Source organism: Papio anubis, chromosome 18 (assembly GCF_008728515.1).
Source record: "Papio anubis isolate 15944 chromosome 18, Panubis1.0, whole genome shotgun sequence".
Lineage (NCBI taxonomy): Eukaryota > Metazoa > Chordata > Mammalia > Primates > Cercopithecidae > Papio > Papio anubis.
Window position 1 is genome coordinate 63,810,145 of NC_044993.1, and position 27,679 is coordinate 63,837,823.

General features: G+C 48.5%; 1 protein-coding gene and 1 non-coding gene across 3 annotated transcripts in view; one reads left to right on the top strand and one right to left on the bottom strand.

Moving 5' to 3' along the window:
• The first annotated feature begins 201 nt into the window (after window positions 1–201).
• ABAT (4-aminobutyrate aminotransferase) overlaps window positions 202–27,679 on the top strand; it is a 105,546-nt gene continuing 78,068 nt past the window's right edge. Inside the window, exon 1 of one of the 2 annotated variants that reach the window (XM_003916509.4) lies at window positions 202–346. Coding sequence is in view for 1 of the 2 variants with exons in the window: in XM_009195956.4 (XP_009194220.1) it covers window positions 23,222–23,270 (49 nt within the window). In the remaining variant the exon portion in view is untranslated. Of the gene's footprint in view, window positions 347–23,191; window positions 23,271–27,679 lie in introns of those variants that run through there. The other variant, XM_009195956.4, reaches the window with a different exon arrangement.
• LOC116271349 lies at window positions 26,615–26,676 on the bottom strand. Its single transcript, XR_004179913.1, has one exon. It is a non-coding gene; the product is annotated as a U7 small nuclear RNA (small nuclear RNA).

Genomic DNA, 27,679 nt, shown 5'->3' on the forward strand with positions numbered 1-27,679 from the left:
TCCAGCACTTCCTCCCAGCCCTCGCGGTCCCTCTTCCCAGCCCCCGGGTCGGTCCCGCCCCAGCCCTCGTCTCCCCCGCCCCCGGAGGCTGGACTCTGCCCCCGCCCCGCCTGCCCCCTCCCTCCCGGGGGCGGTGGCCCGTGGCGGGCGCAACCATTGGCTGCGGCGAGAGCGAGGGCCGGGGCTGGCGGCGCTGATTGGCCAGGACGCTCGGCGGAGCCAGGGAGTCCAGCGAGTCGCTGGGGGAAGCCGAGCAGACACCCAGCGCGGCCGGAACTCGGGGCGCGCATCCCGCAAGTCGGAACCCGGCGGTTCGGATCCCGGGGAACGGAGCCGGGGCCTGGAGGTGAGCGCGAGGCGCCGGGTGGCTTGGGATGGGCCCTTCCGAGGAGAGCCGAGAGGAGGTCCTTCTGCCCTGCCCCCAGGGAGCAAAACCTGGGCATCTTCTCCTAAGAAACGGAGCCCGCATCTTCCCAAGGCGCGAGGCCCCTCCCCCAAAAAGACAGGAGCTCCTACCCCCTAGAGAGCAAAATACCTTCCTTTCTCCTTCAGAAATGGGCCCTTCCTCCTGGCTCCAGCTCTAGACAGAAGTCCTCTCCCTCTTACCCCTTGAAATAGAATGTGGCCCCTAAAAGTGGTCGCCAGGTCTCTAGAGCCCCCTCACCTCTTGGGAGACTGATGCCCCTTCCCCTTCCCCATCCTTAAAAAACTAAGTTTGGGTGTCTTGCTTCTCCCCTCTCTTTCGGAATAATGGGAGTCTTCTCAGCTCATAAATGACAGTGACCTCCCCCTCCATGAAAAATGGAAGCTCTCCCCCCATCATAAGACAAGGAAATCCCGGAGCAGAGACCTGCAAGTCACCCTCCCACCCCAGATACTGAGCTCTGGAGAGAGAGATGATTCACCCTTAGCCCTGCCGGAGACCCCTCCCTACCCATCAGAGAGGCAGGGTGGCCTCTGATACCACCACATTAAAGGCTTTTGGGGATTTCCCCTGTCCTCCCCAGTAAAGATGTAAAATGAGGGATCTTCATACTCAGGAGCAGGGCAAAGGTCTGGCCACCCCTCCAAGTCATCCACCTCCCTCCACTCCTCCCAAGCCCTTTCACACAAACCCCAACCTAGTAACGCCCTGCGCCATCTTCCCACTGCTCCCAATCCCATCCTTGTCTACCTCACCCCAGCTCCACTCCCACACCTGGCTGCCCCACCTATTTCACATCCTCTCACCTTTCCTCACCCACCCTGGCCAAGGTAAGACCAGGGGGGGATTCAGTGAGATTTAGTGAGACTGGAGCTCTTGAAACTGGGATCCGGGGCCTAGAGGCCCTTCCAGGAGTCTTCAAACTCTGACAGCAGAGATGGCCTCTGAGGCAGTAGGACCAGCAGAGACCACCCGACACCTCTCCCCCGCCCCCCACCCCAACACACACACAAAGGGCTGTGTTCAGTGCATCCTCTCTTACAGTCTGAGAGGACTACTGGCCCTCTTCCAAGAGGACCCCCATTTTCCCCCTAAACTCCTGTGCATCTCCTCAAGCTCCTGTGGGCATTGCCTGGTGGAATTCCCTGGGCATTCAGCCAAGAGAGATGGGTGCTACTGGGCCAATCCAATGGGGAGGAGACAGTGTTGGCTTTGCTGCTTTGATGAAGCTAGACTAAGGGACAGGATGTTGGTGACCTGGGGGTGGGGAGGGGGTGGGAAGAGCTCTTCTCTGGTGGGTCAGGTTGAGGGGTAGAAGAGAGGGAGGCAGTGAGTTGTGTCTTGCTCTTTGGAGCCTGTGCTGCGGCGTGGAGTCATAGAGAAATGTGTTTCCTCGAGGCCCAAAGAGATCAGCCCCAGGGAGAGGTAAATGGTCCAGTCTGGAGTCCTAAGACCTAAAAGGGCTTCTACATTGAAGACGTGGCCCCTTCCTTTGACAGTTAAACACACAGAGGCACAAAAGGGGAAGAGACTTGCTCAAGGTCACCCAGCCTGTGGGTGACAACTGGCCCCAACCCCTCCAGGACCCTTAGGGTGCTAGGATCCCTGACACAAGCCCCAGTCCTCACATTTACAATGGGGACTTGGGGACTGCTGGGTCCCAAGTCCCCACTTGTCAGAGGAAGCGCCAAGGCTCTGCGAAGGTCATGAAGCCAGGAAGGGGCAGAGCTGGAACTCAACGTCCGTTCCCCAGCAGGTTGCCTCGGGGAAAGCATTCCTGGGTGTCGGTGCATCCCTGCTTCCCCGTGTGATCTTTGTATTGAGGCCATTGCCAAATCTAGGCTTGCCAAAATCCAAATTGACCCAGGAGAGCTAATAAGATCAGTTGCAGCTAATGAGAATCAGATACTGGAGTGGAGGCTACTGCAGGAACCTCAGTTGCCTAGCTGGCTTTGCTACAAGAACTTTGGACAGGACCTAAGGATGTCACTTCCCTTCCCTCCAAGGTCCCCTCCCTCTTAGCCCCTGCCCATGCCCTCTGGCTTTGAGTTCCCTGCACATTGTCTCATCTCTATTCAGAGCCCTGTGTCTTTTCTCCTGGGACATTGCATGGGAAAAGAGCTGAAATTCTGGCAGATTCTGTAGGACCATCCCCCTAGGCAGCAGGGACTGGGTCCCTACAAATGAGAGAGTCTGAAGTAGGGGCTCTCTCTGTTTCTGCCCCCACCCAGTTCCCAGCTAAAGGATTGGTTGTTGTACCCCAGCTTTGCCAAGGCGAAGTTCAAAGCATGAGGGGAACCACGGTAGAGAGGCGGAGAGGTTGGTCCCTGGAGACCTTTTATCTGGGACTGGAGCACAAATCTGCCACTTAGTGTCTGATCTTAACCTCTCTGTGACATATCCTTGGGGTAAAATGAGTTAATTCTCATAAAATGTTTAGCACACAGCAAATGAGCAGAAACAATGATTACACGTGCAAAGTCATAAAACCTCTAATCATGAAGTGGGGAGGTGCTTTTGCCTTAAGGCAAAACTTGTAACCCTTGCTGTAGATAATCTGCCAGGGCTAAGGCGCCTGGGGACTAGGCGATGCCTTCCCAGAGTGACAGTGTAGTACATGGAATGGACCACAGACCCTGAAGCCAGGTGGAGCAGAGAGTTGGTCACTGGTAGTGTCTGTCTGTGGAACCTTAGGCAAGTCATTCATGTCTGTGAGCCTCAGTTCCTCATCTTTGAATGAGGTGTGTTGGAGCTGGACATCAGAAAAGAGACAGGTCTAGATGAGAGGTTCTCATCTTGGGCACTGTTGACATTTGGGTCGGAGGATTCTTTGTTGTGGGACCCCCCTGTGTATTGTAGGATATTCAGCAGCACCTCTGGTCCGTACCCACTAGATGCCAGTGACACTCCCCACCCCATGAGTCATGTCCATCAGAAATGTCTGTAGACATTGCCAGATGTGCCCTGGGGAGCAGAATCATCCTTTTCCTTCCTTATTGAAAACTGCTGGTCTAATACATGGCCTTAAACATAGTTAATACTTAATATAAAACAGCTTCCTAGCTGAGGCGGGTGGTAGGCTTGAGCCCAGGAGTTTGAGACCAGCGTGGGCAACATGGCAAAACCCCATCTCTAAAAAAAATTAGCTGGGCAAGGTGACATGCCCCTGTAGTCCTAGCAACCTGGGAGGCTGAGGTGGGGGAATTGCGTGAGCCCGGGGAGGTCGAAGCTGCAGTGAGCCGTGATCACACCACTGCACTCCAGCCTGGGTGACAGAGTGAGACCCTGTCTCCAAAAAAATAAAAAACAAAATAAAACCAAAAACAGCTTCTTTCTTGCACAAACTCCTTGTTTTGGTTTCCATGTAATGAGGAGAAGGAGATGTGTCTAGCTGCGGAGCCTTCCAATGTTAATAACAGTTTTTAATTTCTCACATTTACACAGGATTTCCTTGTTTGGTTTTTGTCTTTCTTTTCAGTAGAGACAGAGTCGGGTGGTCTCGAACTCCTAGGCTTAAGTGATCCTCCCACCTTGGCTTCCCAAAGCGCTGGGGTTACAGGTGTGAGTTATAGGAATAAGCCACAGCGTCCAGCCTACATAGGACCTTATCATCTCCAAAGCACTCTTGTGTCTATGACACTGTTTCTCACTCTACAGATAAGCAAACTAAGGCTCCCAGAGGTTAAAAGACTTGCCTAAGACCGTCACCCGCTTCTCCACCAAGGATCAAAGAAACATCCATGCCAGAAATTGTTTGAGAAACAACTGAGTTCTGGGCCCTGTTCAGATTAGTTATCAGGGTCTTTCGAAACTTCAATGGCATGCCCTTCGGTCCAGCAATCCCACTTTGAAAAATCTCGCATAGAAATGCTCACACTTGCACTGACATAACATAAAAATGTCTATGGCAGAGCCTGCAACACCAGTATAGGAATGGGTTACAGTATATGTATTCATGTGGGAGAATGAGCAGTCTTTAGAAGAATGACGTGGATCCACATTCCTGACCTGGAAAGGTTCCTGAGGCATATGATTTAATGAAAAAGATAAAGTCACAGAATCAATATAGCCAGTATGATCCTATTTTTTTTTTTAAAGTAAATATGCATGAACATAGATAGTTAGGGAAGTGGAGAATTAAAGGGACCTAGATAGTATATATGTATGAGAACATATTCATGGGGGAAGAAGAAGAAAATAAATCTCCACCCGCTTCCCATGCATTAAAAATGAGCAAAGTGAGCTGGCCACCTTGGCTCACATTTCTGATACCAGCACTTTGGGAGGCTGAGGCAGGAGAATCACTTGAGCCCAGGAGTTTGAGGCTGCAGTGAGTTGTGAACGAGCCACTGCACTCCAGCCTGGGCAACAAAGGGAGACTCTAAATAATTAATCACAAAATAAAAATTAAAATGAGTAGAGCACAACCCACAGAAGTTGAGAGACTTGGTCACACCAGAAGTTGCCCGTGGCGAAATTCAGCTTTGAGTTTGCCAATAGTTTTTGGGGCCAAGAGACAGGAATCTGAGGCTCATCTCAGCAGGCCAGGCCTCCTTCCTTACCATGGGAGAATTCCTTTTCTGAGCACCTAGAGGGATCCTGGTATCAGACTGACTTCACCTGAATCCAGCTTTCACCCACGTGATGACCTCAGGCCAGCCACTTTAACTCTCAGTGCCTCATTTCTCTATCTTCAAAATAGCTAAAAGACAAAGGAAAAAACATGAAAGCCAAAAAAAAAAAAAAAATGGTAGAAGGAGGAGGCAATAGTAGAACCTCCCTTATTGGGCTGCTGTGAGGATTACATAAAACCATGTGCTCCAACCCCTGGTACTTAGTAGGTGCTTAATTAATACAAGCCCTGGTCTCTCGCACCTTTTTTTTTGGTTTTGGTTTTGGTTTTGTTTTTGTTTTTGTTTTTGTTTGAGACGGAGTCTCGCTCTGTCGCCCCCGGGTTGGAGTGCAGTGGCCGGATCTCAGCTCACTGCAAGCTCCGCCTCCCGGGTCCACGCCATTCTCCTGCCTCAGCCTCCCGAGTAGCTGGGACTACAGGCGCCCGCCACCTCGCCCGGCTAGTGTTTTGTATTTTTTTAGTAGAGACGGGGTTTCACCGTATTAGCCAGGATGGTCTTGATCTCCTGACCTCGCGATCCGCCGTCTCGGCCTCCCAGAGTGCTGGGATTACAGGCTTGAGCCACCGCGCCCGGCCTCTCGCACCTTTTTGTCTGCTTGCCTGCTCCTTACCAGGAGGCAGAAGACAAAAGCCTCAGAAAGGACGGTGGGGGCTCCTGAGGCCCCAAGAATGCTTAGCAGGCTAAATCAGTTGTCCTCACTTCTTCACTCTGCCCTCGGATCCACCATGACCACTGCGCTGCAGGAGCTTTTCACAGAAAGCCTGAGGGAGCTCTCTGAGGGGGTCTGTGTTCTAGCTCCTCCTTCCTGGGGTCTAACCATCCTTACTTTCTCTAGACACTCCACACATTAAACTGTCTTACCCGTTGCAGGGATGGGATGCCATCATGTGACCTCTAATTACACATCCCTTCAATAATAAGATTAACTCTCCAAGGGCAAGTTTTCCTCCTCCTTCAAAAGCTATCTCACATTGCTTTTATAGGTAGACTCCCCCGACCCTCCCCCCACCTCCAGCCAGGGAAAACCATTTCTCCTCCTCCCAACTCCTGTCATCTACATCCTAGACTTCCTGGGTCCATCACACCCTAGATTTCTTGGGTCCATCACTGTTTGCTGGATTTCCTCCCAATCTGTAATTGCCTGGAAGCAGCCATCACATCCATCATATCCATCACATTTATTCTTGTGTCTCAAATGCATAGCACACTTCCCTATACACACAGTAGATACTCAAGGAGCATTGATTGAATGCAGAAATGTATTTTTTAAATTGGGGTAAAATACACATAACATGAAATTGACCATTTTCACCATTTTATTTTTATTTACTTTTGGGGGGCCCGGGGGAGTCTTGCTCTGTCACCCAGGCTGGAGTGCAGTGGTGTGATCTCGGTTCACTGCAACCTCCACCTCCTGGGTTCAGGCAATTCTGACTCAGCCCCCCAAGTAACTGGGATTACACGCATGGGCCACCACCACGCCTGGCTACTTTTTTTGTATTTTTAGTAGAGACGGGGTTTCAGCTTGTTGGCCAGGCTGGTCTTGAACTACTGACCTCAAGTGATCCGCCCGCCTCGGCTTCCCAAAGTGCTGGCATGACAGGCATGAGCCACTGCGCCCGACCTCCACTTTTTGATTATTATTATTGGGGTCATTGTGGCGAGTGTGAAGCAGTACCACATTGTGGTTTTGTTTTGCATTTCCCCTATGACTGATGGCATTGAGCATCTTATGTGTTTGCTGGTTATTTTTATGTTATCTTTGGGGAAATGTCTACTCAAGTTCTTTGCCCATTTTTGAATTCAGTTGTCTTTTTGTTCTTGAGCTGTAAGAGTTCTTTTTTCTTTTTCTTTTTCTTTCTTTCTTTTTTTTTTTTTGAGACAGAGTCTCACCCTGTCACCCAAGCTGGAGTGCAGTGGCATGATCATAGCTTACTGCAGCCTTGACTTCCCAAGTTCAAACGATCCTTCTGCCTCAGTCTTCCAAGCAGCTGGAACAACAGGTGCCACCACACCTGGCTAATTTTTTAAAAAGCATTTTTTTGTTGAGATGGAGTCTCCCTATGTAGCCCAGGCTGGTTTTGAACTCCTAGGATCAAGTGATTCTCCCATCTCGGCCTCCCAAAGTGCTGGGATTACAAGTGTGAACCGCCTCGCCTGGCCCAGAGTTCTTTATATAAATGAATGTTTGTTTGTGTCACTATTTCTTCATCCACTTAAATATTTGCTCAGCTCCTGTAGGTCACACACTGTCTTGTGATCCTGGGAATACCACCAGTTCCTGCCCATCAGGAACTCACAGTCTACTGCAAAGTTTCTCAGCCTCAACTCATTTTTTTTTTTTGAGAGGGAGTCTTGTTGCCCAGGCTGGAGTGCAGTAGTATGATCCTGTTTACCCGGACCTATAAATAGGACCTAGTTTGGAAATAGAGCCTTTGCAGAAATAATTAATTAGGTTAAAATGAGGTCTTCCTGCATGAGAGTGGCCCCTAATCCAATGACTGGTATCTCTCTCTCTCTCTTTTTTTTTTTTTTTTTTTTTTTGAGATGGAGTCTCGCTCTGTTGCCCAGGCTGGAGTGCAGTGGCACAATCTCAGCTCACTGCAACCTCTGTCTCCCAGGTTCAAGCGATTCTCCTGCCTCAGCCTCCCGAGTAGCTAGGATTACAGGCGCCCGCTACCACGCCTGGCTAAATTTTGTATTTTTAGGAGAGATGGGGTTTCACCATGTTGGCCAGGCTGGTCTTGAACTTGTGACCTCGGGTGATCCGCCCGCCACGGCCTTCCAAAGTGCTGGGATTACAGGCGTGAGCCACTGCTCCTGGTCCACCTCTATACTACTGACGTGGAAGCAAGGCCGTCCTGTGCCGGATGTTTAGCAGCATTCTTGGCCTCCACCCACGAGATGCTGGCAACATACTTTCCTCCATGTTGTGACAGCTGGAAATGTCTCCAGGCATTGTGAAGTGTCCCCTGGGGAACCAGATTGCCCCTGGTTGAGAATCACTGGTTAGAGGCTAAGACAGGCGTGTATATCTACAATTTCAATCAGATTGCTTGTGCCTAACAGGATACACACAGACACACACACACACACACACACGAGGCATTCAGCATGTATGTGTTGGATGTTGGATGGCTGGGGGTGTGGATGGATGCCTGGATGGACAGACACAACCCCTTTGTTGGTTGGCTAGATTGATGGATGCATGTGTGAATGAATGGATGAATAAATGAACCCAATTTACAAACCCTACCGTGGGAAAACAGAATGCTGTTCTTCAACCAGAGTAGCCTACCCCTTTATCTCTGTCTAGCACGGTGTTTTTCAAACGTCAGCATCAGAATCCCCTCAAGAGCTTGTTAAAACACAGATTGATGCCCCTGCCCACCAGAATTATGATTTAGTAGAATCACTGGCGGGAAGAATGCTCCCAACTCTATTTCCATGTTCTCTAGGAATCCTGGACCAGCCCCCGACCCCTGCCAACCTTGTCCATTCTCAGAGGTCCCGTAACCTTCACTGCCAGCATCTCCCATTTAGGTGCTAACATCTATTACCTTGGACATCGGCAACTTGCCGGCACTCTGTCCCTGGGCTGCACTGAGAATTCCTTCAAAGGTGGGAACCACCGTGTTCTAGTACCTTACTACTAAAAGTGTGGTCCGGCAGCCGGCAGCATTGCATCATTTAGGAGCTAGCTAGAAATGCAGAATCTTGGGCCCCACCCAAAACTACAGAATGTGAATCTGCATTTTAACAATATCCCCTGGGGTGGTTTGTGTGCACTTTTAAGTTTGAGAAGCTATTTTAGACAGATCTGTAACCCCCACACTCAGAGCTAAGCTAGGGATAACTTTGCTGATAAGTTACATTGACAGCATCTGTTACGATGTAAGTGGTGCCTGAGCTGAAGCATCTTTCAGGCATTACTGGCCGTTTGTATCTTTGCCTTATGTTATCTGTTGAAATGTCTACACTGGCCTCGCTTTATCCGTGGGAAAACAGAAGCCCAGAGGAGCAGTGCCTTGCCCAAGGTCACACGATGGCCATGAAGCAGAGTGGAGATCACCCTCCACTCCTTAAAGGGAATGGGATCAAGAGCATTGAAATGTTGTATCCACTGAGCAGGGTGGCACATGCCTGTAGTCCCAGCTACTCGGGAGGCTGAGGCAGGAGGATTGCTTGAGCCCAGGAATTCTGGGCCATAGTGTACTATGCTAATCAGGGGTCTGCACTAGTTCAGCATCAATATGGTGACCTCCTGGGAGTGGAGGACCACCAGGTTGCCTAAGAAGGGGTGAACCAGCCCAGGTCAGAAACAGAGCGGGTGAAAACTCCTGTGCTGATCGGTAGTGGAATTATGCCTGTAAATAGCTACGGCACACTCCAGCCCTAACATATTATAACTAACCCTGTTTCTAAAGAAAGAGAGAGAAAGAAAAAAAGAACTGAAATGCTGCAATGATAATGAAAATATGGGGTGGAGGGGGAGCATTCTGGAGCTACTTAGGTCTGTCCTCTGAAAGTGGAGAAAGGAGAGATGACTTAAAAGTGATGCAAGAACAAGAACTTAAGTTGTATTTTTTGGTTCATTCAACCAGTGTTTATTGGGTACTTACTAGACTCCAGGCATGGTTGTCTGGTATCTATAGTATTGAACAAGGAAAGCCAGGCCTCCCTTTTGGTGGCTTATCTGGAGTGGAGAGATGTAGCCATCTGGCATTCATTCATTTGTCAATGAGTGTGTTCATTTATTGTATGATTTCCATGTGCAGTACAGTAGTAGGGGTGTGTGTGTGTGTCTATGTGTCTGTGTGCGTGAGAGAGACAGAGAGAGACGGAGGGAGAGACAAAGACTCAGCTACCACACCAGCGTCTCTTCTAGACTAGCCATGCGGAAACAGGCCCCAAAACAAGGAACGCACAGTGAGGAGAGTGCCAAAGGTGTGTGGGAGTCAATACAGGTTCAAGCTCGAAGCAGAAAGAGGTTACCACTCCCCGTTCCTGGGGATTCTGGGGAAGAAATTTCAGGAGGAAAAGGCAGAGAAGAAGAAAAAGAGACTCTGGTCAGGGAGAGCATCATGAACAGGCCCAGAGAGTTCATAGGAAGCCGTTCCAAGAAAATCGCAGGGAAAAAAAGAATAGGCCGGGCATGGTGGCTCACACCTGCAATCCCAGTGCTTTGGGAGGCTGAGGCAGGCGGATCACTTGAACTCAGGAGTTCAAGACCAGCCTGGCCAACATGGCCAAACCCCGCCTCTACAAAAAATACTAAAATTAGCTAGGTGTGGTGATGCATGCTTGTAGTCCCAGCTACTCAGGAAGCTGAGGCAGGAGGATTACTTGAGCCCAGGAGTTTGAGACCAGCCTGGGCAACACAGCAAGACCCCTCAAGACCCCTTCTCTACAAAAACTTTTAAAAATTAGCCAGGTGTGGTGACGTGCACCTGTAGTCCCAGCTACTCAGGAGGCTGAGGCAGGAGGGTCACTTGAGTCAAGGAGGCCGAGGCTGCATTGAGCCATAATCATGCCACTGCATTCCAGCCTGGGCAGCAGAGCCAGATCCTGTCTCAAAAAAAAAAAAAAAAAAGTCGGGGGTAAAATCATGAATCTCATACAGATACAAAAACACTCAACGATTTTATTAGGCTCATTCGATGAGGGAACCAGGCAGACATTAGAACCAGTTCAAAGGAGCAGCCAAATAAAGTACAAATATGTGAAGAGTAAAGTGACGTCTAAATAGATTCCCAACAGAGGCAAACATGGTTGGACAAGGCAGAATTTGCTTGTCTACCAGTTTTCTACAACTTACAAAGGAGTCAACGAAATAGTTTGAAAATAATGAACAAGGCCAGGCACGTCAGCTCATGCCTGCAATCCTAGCACTTTGGGAGGCTGAGGTGGACAGATTGTTTGAGCTCAGGAGTTCAAGACCACCTTAGGCAACATGGTAAAACCCTGTCTCTACCAAAAATACAAAAAATTAGTCAAGCGTGCCTATAGTCCCAACTACTCAGGAGGCTGAGGCACAAGAATTGCTTGAGCCTAGGAGGTGTAGTTTGCAGTGAGCCAAGATTGCGCCCCTGCACTCCAGCTTGGGCAATGGAGACCCTGTCTCAAAATAATAATAATAATAAATAATAATAATAATGAACAAGGCTAGAATCAGATAATCCAAAAATTTGTGTTGTAAGCAGGCAGCGCATAACTCTTTTTTCTATAAAACCAATGTTCGGCCGGGTGCGGTGGCTCACGCCTGTAATCCAGCACTTTGGGAGACTGAGGCAGGTGGATTGCCTGAGCTCAGGAGTTCGTGACCAGCCTGGGCAACACAGTGAAACCCTGTCTCTACTAAAAGTACAAAAAATATTAGCCGGGCCTGGCAGTGTGCACCTGTAGTCCCAGCTACTTGGGAGGCTGAGGCAAGAGAATCGCTTGAACCCAGGAGGCGGAGATTGCAGTGAACCAAGATTGCACCACTGCACTCCAGCCTGAGCAACAGAGCGAAACTCTGTTTCAAAACAACAACAACAACAAAGCAAACAAACAACAACAATAAAACAGTGTTCAAATGATGGAGAGGCATGAGTGGATGAGGAGTGGCAAGTGAAGGTCGTAGGAAGAGTAGATCATGTCCCGCCAGGTGACCCGTGGTCATGAATTTGGACTTGACTCAGAGACTCATAGGGAACCATGGAAGAGAGTTAAGCAAGGCAGTGATGTGATTGTTATTAGCACTTGAGAAAGATCTTCCTGGAAGCTGAATGGAGAGTAGACAGACATCTTCTCCCACTAGCCTTTGAGCTCAGGTTTCATTAGGGAAACAGCCAATCCCAGGGGCAGATTACTGGCCTTCCTGCAAAACGTTTTAGAACCTGGAAGCTCCTTCAGGGCAAGGTTGGCCGAACACCAGCCAAAAGAGCAAGGCACCACCCAAGCAGGACAGGGCTGTTTTGTGCATGGGAACAAAGCCTGCCTCCTCTCTCTGCCCAGAGCTGTAAATAGCACTCTACTGGCTTCGCAGGCTGAGCGCAGGTCTGGGGACAGCCTGGAAATGCGCACACCAAGGAGCATTTGTGCAAATGAATGCCTGCATGCAGATTTGCATGCCTGGCGTCCTGCCCCAGCCCTAAGTGTCCAGTCCTGCAAGGGGCTGGAAGCAGGGCTCAAAGAAGAGCCACACACAGAAGAGTGTGGACATTCTGATCTAGGGACAGGTTCCAGGAGGGATTCAGAGGCAGACTGGCAGGGTGAACGGGAGAAAACATGCAGAGGACCCTGGACAGAGTTTTGGCTCCAGCTTTACCCGTGATAATGACAATGAGCCATGAGTAGTGGCCACTCACATTGGCTGTGTTTGTGTGTACTTGCTCACCTTGTCGCTCACAACAGCCCTATGAGGAAAGGCTGATCAGATTTCAGAGACAGGAAATGGAAGCTCAAAAAGGATGACTGACTGGCCCAGGGTCTCCTACTAAAAGCAGCATTTCTAGTGAGAAACTGAGGCTTGAAGACTGTGGAGCCCTGGTGTCTAGGACTGACCCACAGGGACACTTCTGCATATGCCCACTGCTCTCTCTGGCCTCAGTTTACTCATCCATCAATGGGTACAATAATGTCTTTTCACCTAATGATCACAGCAGAGTTCGGGAAGACCAACTACCACTGCAGATGAGAAAGGCTTGAAAAGTCACAAATGCTCAATATGAACTGGTGGTATATGGAGAAAGTCTGAAAGTGCTTTCCTTAGCCCCCAGAGACAGGGTATGGAGTGCAAGACCAACCTTGTTTGTACTCAGGGGCTTTGGAAGTGCAGAGTGGCCTTGGATGGGTGGAGGTGAAGGCATGCTGCAGCTTGCTGAACCACTCCCAGATCACGGGTGAGCCAGGTTGGGTCTAGTCTGTTTTTTTCCCTGGAGAAGGAAGAGATGGTGGGTGCACTGGGGAAAGAGTGGGAAACAGTGACTCTGAGGTGGGGATGCACCTCTGGATGCAAAGTGTTTGCTGAGAGCACTTGGTCACCTGCCCTCCCACGGAGCAGGTGCTAGTCTTCAGTCCTGTTCTTCCGGGTTCTTCAGAAGCTGAGCTCTGGTCTGTAATCCCAGCACTTTGGGAGGCTGAGGCGGGTGGATCATGAGGTCAGGAGATCGAGACCATCCTGGTTAACATGGTGAAACCCCATCTCTACTAAAAATACAAAAAAAAAAAAAAAAAATAGCTGGGTGTTGTGGCACGTGCCTGTAGTCCCAGCTACTGGGGAGGCTGAGGCAGGAGAATAGCTTGAACCAGGGAGTTGGAGGTTGCAGTGAGCTGAGATCGCGCCACCATACTCCAGCCTGGTGACAGAGCTAGACTCTGTTTCAAAAAACAAAAACAAAACAAAAAAAGAAGCTGAGCAGCTTGCTGTTTGTTTGGACTGAGCACTCCTTCCAGCAGCAGCCACCTGCCAACAACTCGGATCATTTGCAGGTCATCCGTCAGGACCCACGCGGTACATCCCCTGAAAGGCCTGCGGTGGGGCTTGGGGTGAGGCCTGTGTCTTAGACCTGTAAGATCAGGAAAAGTCCTGCGTCTGGAAAGCAGCTGTGCTGCTGGCTCCCTGAGTGCCTGGGAGCCAGTGACTTCTGTCCAGACCTCAGTTTCCTCATCTGTAAAATGGCAACAACAAAACTACCTTTTGAAACATTATATGAATGGTTGTTAAATTGGGAAACTGAATGATAAGATTTGAATGCTTTTTTTTTTTTTTTAGGAGACAGGGGTCTCACTCTGTTGCCCAAGCTGGAGTGCACTGGCACCATCGTGGCTTACTGCAGCCTCGACCTCTGGGCTCAAGGGTTCCTCCTGCCTCAGCCTCCTCAGTAGCTGGAACTATAGGCACATTCCCCGCCCCAGTATTTTACTTATTTTTTATTTTCTTGCAGAGGCGAGGTCTTGCAATGTTGCCAAGGCTGGTCTCAAACTCCTGGCCTCAAGCAATCCTCCCACCTTGGGCTCCCAAAGTGCTGGGATAAGAGGCATGAGCCACCGCACCCGGCCCCAAGTTAAATGCTTCCTACCTACAAGACACTGAGTACTACTTGGACTATCTCATTTTTAACCTCTCAATAAGGTGGGAAAGGTCCTCTTCCTTTAAGCTTCTTCACCAAGGTCACAGAGGTAGCAAGAACTTGAAACAGGACTTGAACTAGGATCTACCTGGCTCCAAAACCTAAGTCTTCAAACATGGGATTATTGGAGGACCTCCAAGAGCCAGGGACTTAGAAGCCCGCCTACTTCCCTTCCTGTGCCTTTATTCTTCAAGTCTATATAGACTTTGTTTTTTGAATAGGCAATCATGGCACATGATAAAACATTCAAACAGGGCAACTCAATCTACAGAAAAAAATAAAATTTTCTCCCTCATCCCCATCCTGTGGACCCCTTTGCCTCATGAGAGGCAAATAGTCACCAAGGCCAGGGTCTTACTATGTTGCCCAGGCTGGTCTCAAAGTCTTGGCCTCAAGCAATCCTCCTGCCTCAGCCTCCTGAAGTGCTAGGATTACAGGCATGAGCCACCAACCTGGTCTTTTATGGTTAATGCTTTTTGTATCCTATTTAAGAAGTCCGGCTGGGTGTGGTGGCTCACGCCTGTAATCCCAGCACTTTGGGAGGCCAAGGCAGGTAGATCACAAGGTCAGGAGTCCGAAACCAACCTGGCCAACATAGTGAAACTTCGTCTCTACTAAAAACACAAAAAAAATCACCCGGGTGTGGCAGGCACCTGTAGTCCCAGCTACTTGGGAGGCTGAAGGAGGAGAATCACTTGAACCCGAGAGGCGGAGGTTGCAGTGAGCGGAGATTGCACCACTGCACTCCAACCTGAGTGACAGAGTGAGACTCCGTCTCAAAACAAAAAAAGAAAAAAGTCCAAGGTCAGTTGTATTGTTTCTTCTATTATCTTCTGGAAGCTTTCATGTCTTGCCTTTCATATTTATCTCTAGCATCCACCTGGGGTTGATTTTTATATATTGTATTAGGTAGAATCATGATTAATTTTTTCACATATAGGTAGTTCATTTGGCCCAGTATCACTGCCTCCATTGTCAAAAATCAAGTGTCCATATATGCATGTATGTGTTTCTATTCTCTGTTCAGTTCTGTTAATCAGTGTGTTTAATCTTTGCCCCCATACTGCCTCTTGACTGCTGTAGCTTTAGAATATGATAGGCATTGCCTCATTGCCCTCTAAAGAGACTGCACCAATCAAGACTTACTAACAATTTGACAAAAATGTACTGGGCTTCCACAGTGCCAGATGGTATCATGATGGGAATTCAAGTTTAATCATATACATAGCTCCCACCTTGAAGTTTACAGTCTTGTAAGTGACGAGACATGAACCAAATAATTACACAAATAGAGGTAACATGTGAATGTGATGGGGCCACAAAGGGGAGCCATGTAGGATTCGGTGCTAAGAGAAAGATGTGATCGGTGGGAGAGGTTCAGGGAAATCTTCTCTGAGAAAGTGAGTCATGAACTGATATCAAAAGTGTGAGTAGAAATGAAGGAATCAGAAGCAAGGGAAAAGCATCTTGGGCGGTGGGAACAGCCTCTGCAAAGACTGAGGAGAAGCCTTCCCAGGACAAACACTAGATCCTCGTGGTAAAACCCAGAGTCAGGAAGGTGGTGTGCACAGAAATTGGAACAGTGATAGGGACCAGACCTCAAGGCCTTTAAATTACATTCAAGGGCTGGTTTTTATACCTAGAACAACTATCCTAAGAACAATAACAAAAGTCACCTTGAATATTCCAGATTTAGGGTAGTTCCAAGAGCCTTTTCAGCACAACTAGGATTGCTTCTTGGCAGGAGAAGAATGTGTATGGCAACCCCTGGAGTGATGCATCAGTTTTATTTAGCTTCATCCCCCAGTTCCTGGCACTGAATATTTCATTTTTGCTAGCAGTGGAAGCATCAGTTTTACTGTGCAGTCAGCCCGAGTTCTGCCAGCAGCAGCATCTGCCTGGCACCCTCTCAGGTCTGGAACTCTTTTCTCCCCAGCCTGGTGAGGGTCTTGCCTGCCGGAGTGTCCCTTAAGGTGGACCACAGTGCCGTGAACTTGAACCGTTTCTCCTCATTCACCGTCATCTCTACTCCTCACCCGTGGAGGCATGATTCTCACTCTGTGGATAAGAACACAGAAGCTTAGAGAGCTTAAGTCACTTGCCTAAGACCACACAGCTTCCAAAGGACAAATATAAAATTCTCCAACTCTATAATTTCCTACATTTTTTGTGGTACTTCTTTCCTTTCCAAAATATAGAGTGAGTCATACTCATCAGGAATTTTACCTACAGAATGACAACGTTTCTGGGGAGTAGGACAGGATTCTGAGATGTTTCCAATCTGTGCCTCGAGCCAATCCGATGACTTATCCAGACCTAAGACCCTCATCTCATTCTTGGCAGTGCCTTTTAAATTTGGCAGCCAACATGGGGTTTTGGTTCTTTCTGCACCAAGTGGAGTAATTAAGAAGGTTTTCATCAAGGTAAACATCTGCTGGGTTTCTATAGAATTGTGGGGAGGGAGTTGAATATACACCAGCACTCAGAATCTCATTAAATGGGTCTGCCCCTTGTTCCAGGACAGGAGAGCCAAACATAGCAGACAGGATTGATGTTGTTTTCATGAATGTAGGTGGCCACTGTGTTCTTTGTGGGTTTTCAAGGTGGGAATTTGTTGGCAAAGGAACGAATGAAGAAGCTGGGAGTAACGCTGCTTCAGGAAGGTTTTAGAGCCTGGGGGAAATAATGTAGTTTTAGAATAAGTATTGGCAGTGTGTTAGGGAAAAAAAAAACAAACCCTGAAAAATAGAATACAGATTTCAGGTAAGCACTCCCTTTGTCAAACCACACTTGCCCATATTGGCACACAGCTTGCTGCTACAGCCACACCTCCTCTGTTTATTGAGTATCTACTTAGTGCTTGGTAATATACTGTGTACTGTGAGTACCCTCCCTGGGAACCCCACAATAACCCTTTGATGTGATTTCAAACCCATTTTACAGACGAGGGGCTATTACATAGCTTGCACCAGGTCCTCAGAAACCAAATGAGGGAGTTGGGATTTGAACCCCTTCACCTGAAGGCTTGCACCTGCCTGTGGTTAATACATCGCCTTGGAGCAGATAACCTGCCACATTTCCTGGAGAGCAGGATTCTCAACTGCTGCAACTGTGCTCCCCAGGGAATTTTTTTTTTCCAAGACAGTCTCTCGCTCTGTCGCCTAGGCTGGAGGGCAGTGGCGCAATCTCGGCTCACTGCAATCCCTGCCTCCTGGGTTCAGGCGATTCTCCTGCCTCAGCCTCCAGAGTAGCTAGAATTACAGGCGTGCACCACCACATTTGGCTAATTTTTGTATTCTTGATAGAGATGGGGTTTCACCATGTTAGCCAGGCGGGTCTCGAACTCCTGATCTTGCTCTGTCACCCAGACTGGAGTGCAGTGGTGCAATCAACAGCTCACAATGGCCTTGAGCTCCTGGGCTTAAGCAATCCTCCTGAGCAGCTGGGACCACAGGCACCTGCCACCATGCCTGGCTACCTTTTTTATTTTTTGTAGCCCTGGGGTCTCACTATATTGCCCAAGCTGGTCTGGAACTCCTGGGCTTAAGCCATCCTCCCACCTCAACCTCCCAAAGTGCCGGGATTACAGGCATGAGCCACCGCGCCTGGGGTCAGCTTAGAAAGATTTTAATTTGAGGTTCGCAGTTGCCATTGCCACTTTTCTGAAAAAGGGCTCAAGTTCCAGTGGAATGTGGAGTTGGTCGTGATGGGTGCATTCCCAAGGCTGAGACATCCATGGAGTAACTTTAGGCGTCTGTCCTGGGCCGCGTCCTGGTGGAGAAGGAAGCACAGGAGAAGGAAGGCAGGCCGCCACATCCTAACACCTGAGTTCCGGTTTGGGACATACAGAGAGCTCTGTGCTCCCGCCTACACTCTGCCTTCCCCAACTTCCTCCCCATTCCCAGCATTTCACTTGATTGTCAGGCCCAGCTGGCAGCATTCAGCTGGAGCCACTGGGCCAGCAAGCCTGAGAGGTGATGACCCATTAGTAACTGGGGACAAGGGTGTTCGTCCTTATCTGACCAGTGACTGCGTCCCCATGAGCTCAGTTCTTTGTTCTGGGTCTCGAGTCTGGAGAACCCCAGCTTTGCTTGGGGACGTCCTTTGGAAGTAAGAGCAGCATGTGAAAACTACACAGTTTGGGAATAAAGTGCTGAGTCTACAAGACATCTCCCCACTGGAGTTGGCATTGTGGGAGAGAGAGGTGAACTCTTCGGAGATTTCTGTTAAAAGACTGGAATGAGAAGCAGATGGTTCATACTGCTTGAGATAAGAGGCCAGCGCCTTGCTGTAGTTTTAATTTTCCGCAGGAGCCAAATAATTGTAAAGATTGTGTTTCTCCACCTCTGCAGAATCACCCCTAAGCACTGCATTCATGATTCTGCAGAAAAACGAGGCAGCCAGACAGACCTGGTTCAAATCCCAACTGCCACTTACTTGTGGCAAGAATAGAATGAGTTTTGCTGAACCTTATCTCAGCCTCAGCTTCTCAGTCTGCAAACTGGCACTACTCCACTGCATCACAAGATGTTTAAGAGCATCAGCGATGTCTGGAAATCAGTTAGCATGGCGTGAGTATAGATAAAGCCTGATCCACCAAAGGGCCTGTTGGCTTTCTTTGCCTCCGTTTTCTCATCTGCTAAGTGGAAAGAAATTTTCCTTGCATTGGAGTGATGTTAAGTCTCAAAATGCATAGCACTCGAAGTCAGTAGAGATACAGAGCAGTTTTCAGTGGTAACTGAACAGAGTGGTTTGACTCCAGTACACCAGCTCAATGCCAGTTCTTGGGGTTCAGCAGTTGACCCGAGGGAGTGGACAATTAAACAATGCACAGAACCTTAGAACCTGGGACCATGAGGGATCTCTGAGCAGATCGGGTCCAAACCAAGTCCCTTTGCTGGATGCTTAAAGCCTGTCTCCTGCATCTTAGAGAAGAAGGCGTCCAGCCTCCAGAGTGGATCCCACTCCAAGGCAAGGAGCTTTCCTAGTTACTGAGCCAAAATCCACCTTCCATTTTGTAACTTATTGAAGATTGCAACCATAGTACAGGACAGAGCTGGGACTCAAACTGAGGTCTGAGTGCATAGTCCATGACCCTAACACCTGGGCCTCATTGCCTCTGTACTCCAAGGTTCCTACGGTTGCACTCCATTCTGTCCAGGACTCAGCACAGCACTGGGAACCCAGCAGGATTAAAGAAGGGCCAGGGTGACCGTGCAGGGGGACCTTGGGGAAGAAGGCTGCCCTCTGCTTGGGAGCTCTCAAAAAGTTTGGGATCAGGCCAGGTATGGCGGCTCACTCCTCTAATCCCAACGCTTTGGGAGGCTGAGGCGGACAGATCACTTAAGGTCAGGAGTTCAAGACCAGCATGGCCAACATGGTGAAACCCCGTCTGTACTAAAAATACAAAAATTAGCCGTGTGTGGTGCACGCCTGTAATCCCAGCTACTCAGGGGGCAGAGGTAGGAGAATCACTTGAAAGGAGGCAGAGGTTGCTGTGAGCCGAGACCGTGCCACTGTACTCCAGCCTGGGTGACACAGCAAGACTGTCTCAAAAAAATAAATAAAGAGAGAAGTTTGGTATCGGCAACCTGACTGTGGTCCCTGAGCTCTGGCCAGCCCTTCTTCTGGCCTATAGATGCTGATGGACCCATGGGACCATCACCGGAGTGAATAGGAAGTATTCCAAACAGCCAGGTGCCCTGGGGGCAGATCAGACAAGCCTGGTCTTAGACAGGCCTCTTCAAGCTGACCCCAGGGTGTCCACTTCCCCTGTGGAGGAAGTTCCTCAGGTTGAGCCATCATTCGTTGATTTTAATTTTTCCTCCTGGAAAACTGGCCTGCTGTTCCCATCCCCAGAGGCGTCCGTGTCCCAGAGAATTACCAACACTCAACATGTAACTTATATTGCGCATTGACTGTGAAATCAAGGAAAACAAGAGATGAGGAGCTTGCGTGCTGGCAGAGAGAGACCGATGAATCATGAACGAATGAGAAAGAGACAGATAAGGGTGACAAAAATAAAATGTGTTGATCTGAAAGCAGTGGGGCTACTTTAAGTTTGGGTCAGGGAAGGCTGTTCTGAGCAGGTGGTATTTGGGCTGAAGAATGAGATAGCCGTTTCGGGCCTGGGGGAAGCTCATTCCAGGCAGGGACACAGCAGATGCATGGCAGGTCCCACGTTGGGAGGACTGAGGTCATCATTAGAAGGTTGGGTTTTATTATCTCTGCAATTAGAGATCTTTGGTAGGTTATTAACTAGGGAGTGACACGATGTGTTTCACTTTAAAATAATCCCTCTGGCTGCTCCGTGCAAAGTGGATTGAACAAGACCTCGATGGGATCAGAGCGACCACTTAGGCGGCTGCCACAGCCAATTACAAGTGGAAGTGGCTTGGATTCAGGTGGAGACAGGAAGAGAGGATGACTTGGAAATGCCTGGAACAGTCCAGACACAAGCAATTGCAGTCAGTGCCTGGGTTCAGATCCGAGCCCTTGTAATAATGTATGAATTTGAACCTCCCTTTCCTCCTGTGCAAGTTTCTTTTGTTGTTGTTTTTTGTTTTTTTAAGTCAGGATCTTGCTCTGTCACCCAGGTTGGAGTACAGTGGTGTGATTGCAGCTCACTGCAACCTCCGCCTCCCAGGTTCAAGCGATTCTCCTGCCTCAGCCTCCCGAGTAGCTGGGATTACAGGTACGAGTGACCACGCCTGGCTAAGTTTTTGTAGTTTTAGTTGAGATGGGGTTTCACTGTGTTGGCCAGGCTGGTCTCAAACTCCTGACCTCAGGTGATCCACCTGCCTCGGCCTCCCAAAGTGCTGGGATTACAGGCGTGAGCCGCCGCACCTGGCCCTGTGCAAGTTTTAAATCACAGGAGGTGATCCTGTGTAAATTGGAGGTGGTAATAGTAATAACTGACGTGATTGGTAAAAATATTCATTGAGACCATACATTCACTTCCTGGAGCTGCTGCAAAAAAATTGCCACAAACTGAGTGACTCAAAACAATGAAAATTTATTCTCTTACAGTTCTAGAGGCCAGAAGTCCAACATCCAGAGATCAGTAGGACTGTACTCTCTCTGATGACCCTAGGGTTCCAACCTGCTCTGCTGCCAGAGGAGTGGTTGAGAGTAGCTGAGCGCATGGCCCTCCTTCAGCAATTGCTCTGTTCTGTTGTGTGGAGAAATCACATTTTGTTTATCTCCTCATCTGCTCATGGACCCTTGGGTTAGTTTCCACCGTCTAGCCCTTTTTTTTTTTTTTTTTGAGATGGAGTTTCACTCTTGTCCCCCAGGCTGGAGAGGAATGGTGCGATCTCAGCTCACCGCAACCTCCAACTCCCGGGTTCAAGTGATTCTCCTGCTTCAGCCTCCCGAGTAGCTGGGATTACAGGCACCTGCCACCATGCCTGGCTAATTTTTGTATTTTTAGTAGAGATGAGGTTTCACCATGTTGTCCAGGCTGGTCTCAAACTCCTGACCTCAAGTGATCCGCCCGCCTCGGCCTCCCAAAGTATTGGGATTACAGGTGTGAGCCCCTGCGCCCGGCCTTCTGGCTCTTATGAATAGTGCCACAATTGGCAGGGCGCAGTGGCTCGTGCCTGTAATCCCAGCACTTTGGGAGGCTGAGGTGGGCAGATCACCCTAGGTCAGGAGTTCAAGACCAACCTGGCCAACATGGCGAAACACCATCTCTACTAAAAAAAATCTGAAAATTAACCAGGCGTGGTGGCACACACCTGTAATCCCAGCTACTGGGGAGGCTGACGCACATGAATCACTTGAACCAAGGAGGTGGAGGTTGCAGTGAGCCAAGATTACACCACTGCACTTCAGCCTAGGCAACAGAGGGAAACTCTGTCTCAAAAAGAAAAAACAAACAAAGAACAAGTAGTGCTGCAATGAACAACAGCAGATAAGGATCTGTTCGAGTCCTTGCTCTCAGTCTTTGGGGTATGTACCTAGCAGTGGAATTCCTGGGTCATATGGTGATTCTCTATGTAACTTTTTGATGAACTGCCTGTTTTCCACTGTGTGCCATATAGTTTTGGTTGAGGTAGTTACAGAACTGCCCCAGATCCAATGTGGGGAGAGATAGATGCCACCTCCCAGTGAGGGGTGACTAGGTCACAGAGGGAAGAGACTGGGGAGGGGAGGTGCTGTTGCGGCCATCTTTGGAATGTGCAAACGGCCCCTTAAGTAGTGATTACTTCATTTATTTATTTTTCCAGTGAACTTTTTTTAAACGGCCTTGGATCACTTAAGGTCGGAGTTCAAGACCAGCCTGGCCAACATGGTGAAACCCTATCTCTACAAAAATACAAAAATTGGCCAGGCATGATAGCAGGTGCCCGTAATCCCAGCTACTTAGGCTGAAGTAGGAGAATCACTTGAACCCGGGAACTGGAGGTTGCAGTGAGCTGAGATCATGCCACTGCACTCCAGCCTGGGCAACTAAGTGAGACTCCGTCTCAAAAATAATAATAATAAAATAAAATAAAACAGGACCTCACTCTGTCACCCAGGCTGGAGTGCAGTGGTGTGATCTCGGCTCACTGCAACTTTGGTCTCCTGGGCTTAAACGATCCTCCCACCCCATCCTCCTGAGTAGCTGGGACTACAGGTGTGCACCAACACACCTGGCTAATATTTTTTATAGAGACAGGGTTTTGCCATGTTGCCCAGGCTGGTGCAGTGAATATTTCCTCTTCTCTTCTCTTCTCTTCTCCTTCTCCTCCTTCTTCTTCTTCTGGCTCTTCTTCTTCTCTCTCTCTCTTTCTTTCTGTCAAGACAGAGCCTCACTCTGTCACCCAGGCTGGAGTGCAGTGGCATGATCTGGCTCACTGCAACCTTGACCTTCTGGGCCCAAGTGATCCTCCCACCTCAGCCTTCCAAGTAGCTGGGACTATAGGTGTGTGCCACCTGGCTAATTTTAGTATTTTTTTGTAATTTTTCTAGAGACTGAGTTACACCATGTTGCCCAGGCTGGTCTCCTGGACTCAAGTGATCCACCCACCTCTGCCTCCCAAAGTGCTGGGATTACAGGCATGAACCTCCGCGCCCAGCCTGCAGTGAATACTTCTCCATGTTTGCCCTGTATGTACACTGTGCTGGGTGTAGGATACTGACATGAGTATTGCACGTGTGGTTTTTGCCCTCTCACAGCTTGCAATTACTTGGACGAGAACCATTAACTAAAATTGCAAAATTAATTTTGGGGCAAGGGGGCTGGACTTTCCTGATATTCTCTTCCTCCTTTTATCTTTAAGTTGATGAATAACTTAACACAGCAAACTGCACTGAACTTATATACACACCTCCATGAATTTTCACCTGTGACTACAACCATGTAACAAGCACCTAGATAAAGATCTAGACCATCCCCAGCCCCCAGGAAAGTTCCCTCATGCCCCAGTGGGTAACTGCTATTTAACATGTTCACCATAGATTAGCTGTGCCTATTTTAGAACTTTATAAATGGAATCATACAGTAGATACTCCCTGGTGTCAGGCGTCTCCCTCTACACTGTTTGTGAAATCCCACAATTCATTTTTTAAAGAGACGTTGACTTGCTGTCACCCAGGCTGGAGTGCAGTGGCTTGATCATAGCTCCCCTGCAGCCTTGAACTCCTGGGATCAAGCAGTCTTCCCACCTCAGTTTCCCAAGTAACTGGAACTACAGGTGTGCACCACTACACCTGGCTAATTTAAAAACTTTTTTTTTTTTTTTTTTTTTAGAAATGGGGTCTACTGTATTGCTCAGGCTGGTCTTGAACTCCCTGGCTCAAGCAGTCATCCTGCCTCAGCCTCCCAAGTAGCTAGGACTACAGCTGGGATTACAGGCGTGCACCACCATGCCCAGCTAATTTTTATATGTTTCGTAGAGACGGGGTTTCACCCTGTTGACCAAGCTGGTCTCGAACTCCCGACCTTAGGTGATCCTCCCACCTTGGCCTCCGAAAGTGCTGGGATTGCAGGCGGGAGTCACCACACCTGGCTACACTCTTGTAAACAACCAGATCTCATGAGAACTCTATCACAAGAACAGCACCAAAGGGATGGTGCTAAACTATTCATGAGAAGCATGGGAAGCCCACCCCCATGATCCAGTCCCCTCCCACCAGGCCCGTCCTCCAACATTGGGGATTACATTTCAATGTGAGATTTGGGTGGGGACACAGATCCAAACCATATCAGGGGGCCATTGGAAGGTTGATAAATAATAGAACATTTAGGTGGACGGCAAATGGTGACTTAGGAAAAGCATGCACTTTTTGTGTTGCTGGTATGTTAGCAGAAAAAGGAGACAGTGTCTGAGGGCAAAAGTGGCTTGGGTCTGTGTCCATTCTCTAAAATCTGAACTCTGCTTGAAATTGAGTGAAATGGATCACCAGTTTGATATTAGGAAGATAGGAAAGACCTATAGTTTGAAGGCTCGGAATGCCTACATGAGGGGTTAGCAAACTGTTCCTGTGAAGAGCCAGACAGTAAATATTTTTGGCATGTGGGCCTTGTGGTTTCTCTTGCCACTATTCAACTCTGCCATTGTAGCCCAAAGCAGCCATGAATGAATGGGTGTAGCTGTGTTTCAATAAAGCTTTATTTAAAAAAGCAGGCCAGTGGCCATAGTTGTGGATCCTTAGGCTACAGTCTGCATCCCAGAGCACAGAGCCTCAAGAACATCCTCTTTCCTGGCCTTCCAGAAATTTGAGACTTCTTTTTTTTTTTTGAGACGGAGTCTCGCGCTGTCGCCCAGGCTGGAGTGCAGTGGCCGGACCTCAGCTCACTGCAAGCTCCGCCTCCCGGGTTCACGCCATTCTCCGGCCTCAGCCTCCCGAGTAGCTGGGACTACAGGCGCTGCCACCTCGCCCGGCTATTTTTTGTATTTCTTAGTAGAGACGGGGTTTCACCGTGTTAGCCAGGATGGTCTCGATCTCCTGACCTCGTGATCCGCCCTTCTCGGCCTCCCAAAGTGCTGGGATTACAGGCTTGAGCCACCGCGCCCGGCCGAGACTTCTTAACTCCAAGCTTTCCTTTCTTCCACTATCTTGGGATGAGTCGAGAAGTTTCCCTTTGTGTCAACTGCAAGTGCGCTAAACGCCCTGAATGGGTTGACCTACTTTCAACTTTAAGTATTTCCACCTGGGAACTAAAATCCAATTTGGCAGATGCAATGCCAGAAAGCTAATGTCCTTTTTATAGTCTGTTTGGAAGCTCATCTCCTCTTTCCACACATTCAGAAACCAAACCGAACACAGATCAATTTCCAAGTGCCTCTGGGGCTGTCTGTTAATGCCATGTCGAGTTACTCAATAGTTGTTTTCCTGTAATTAAATATCTGGACACATTGAACTGCCATCCACTGAAGTTACTCTCATGCCCTGGTGAAGTATCTCTGTGCATATTATTTGAAAATGCTAGAGAGGCTTCTTTTCTCCAAACATTTGATAAAATGAATAATACAGGTTGTTAATGAAGACTCAGAAATTACAAAAAGGTGGAAACAAGTAGATGGCCACGCCATAGCCTCATATCCAAAATGCAGTGGTGTTAAACAGAAACCACATTTCTTTCCAGTCTTCCTTTATTGTGTAGCAGTTTCTGATTTTTTTTTGTGCCTGTAAAAAATTATAGCCAAACTGCATATAAAATTTTATGTTCTTTTTTTCTCTCATTACATGGCTTCAAAAATCACTTCCCTGTCTTTTTATACAGTTTTCAGTAAATGTCATATAATCAAGTTGTTCTACCACAACTTATTTGAGCGATCCTCTACCATTGGTCATTTACATTGTTTTCAACTGAGCATGCTTCTTTTTTTTTTTTTTTTAACTTTTTAAATTTTTGTATAAACGGGGTCTCACTATGTTGCCCAGGCTGGTCTCGAACTCTTGGCCTCAAGCAATCCTCCCACCTCAGCCTCCCAAAGTGCTGGGATTATAAGCATAAGACACTGTGCCTGGCTCTTTAAATTACACTGCTCTGAACATCTCTGAGCATAGAACTATTCCTTCATGTAGTATTGCTTGCATTAGCTAAATTTCTAGAGTTGGAATTTTTTTTTTTTGATAGGGTGCTGTATTAGTCAGTTTTCACTCTACTATAAAGATACTACCTGAGACTGGGTAATTTATAAACAAAAGAGGCTTAACTGACTCACAGTTCCACATGCCTGGGGAGGCCTCAGGAAATTTACAATCATGGCAGAAAGTGAAGGGGAAGCAGGCACCTTCTTCACAAGGTGGCAGGAGAGAGAGAGAGCACGCAGGGAAAACTGCCACTTTAAAAGCATCAGATCTCGTGAGAACTCACTAGCACGAGAACAGCATGGGGGAAACTGCCCCCATGATCCAGTCACCTCCCACCAGATCCCTCCCTCAACACATGGGGATTATAATTCAAGATGAGATTTGGGTGGGGACACAGAGCCAAACCATATCAGGGCTTTCCAGTCTTTACTGGAAAGCCTGCTAGACAAATTCTAAAAGAGCTGTAACACTGAGTTGAGACTTCTTGAGGTCAAAATATTTAATATCTCTTTATGTTGTTTTCCAAAAGGGCTGGATTCAGATACTCTCCAGCAGTGTCTGTTGAGAGAGAGCGAGCCAGGGGTGATGGTCTGGCTTTCAGACCTGAGATCAGACAGAAGGATAGCTGAACTCCCAGGCGGTGGGTTGGTTGGTGGTTGGTTTGTTGATTGGTTGGTTGTTTTTTTGTTCTGGATCTCATTTCAAAGAGAACAGATTTGACTCCACACCTGACGCACCTCCTCAGTTTGACAAAGCAGCTAAGAGGGAAGTCAGGTTTCATAGCCCAAATGATGCTATTGCTTGAGTATAATTGTGCACCAGCCATTAGCCCACGTTTCTTGGTAGAACCTCGGTGCGCTTGGATTACGAATTTGCACACAGTGGAGTCGCAATAATTTGTTTTATAGTTCTGTCCTTTGGGGGAATGACGTTTCTTCCAAGGCCTCAGCTCCCTTAATCTGTAAAACGGGAATAATAGGAATTCACTGGACAAATATTCAGTGTGCCTGTTGGGTGTGTTGGGCACTGTGCAGTCCATCTCCGGGGCTAGCCTGGAAGGCACACATTGAAAAGATACTCTGGCCGGGCGCGGTGGCTCAAGCCTGTAATCCCAGCACTTTGGGAGGCTGAGACGGGCGGATCACGAGGTCAGGAGATCGAGACCATCCTGGCGAACACAGTGAAACCCCGTCTCTACTAAAAAATACAAAAAAACTAGCCGGGCGAGGTGGCGGGCACCTGTAGTCTCAGCTGCTAGGGAGGCTGAGGCAGGAGAATGGCGTAAACCCGGGAGGCGGAGCTTGCAGTGAGCTGAGATCCAGCCACTGCACTCCAGCCTACACGACAGAGCGAGACTCTGTCTCAAAAAAAAAAAAAAGAAAGAAAGAAAAGATACTCATGCTGGCTGCAGTGGCTCACGCCTGTAATGCCAACACCCTGAAAGGCTGAGGCAGGTGGATCACTTGAGAACAGTC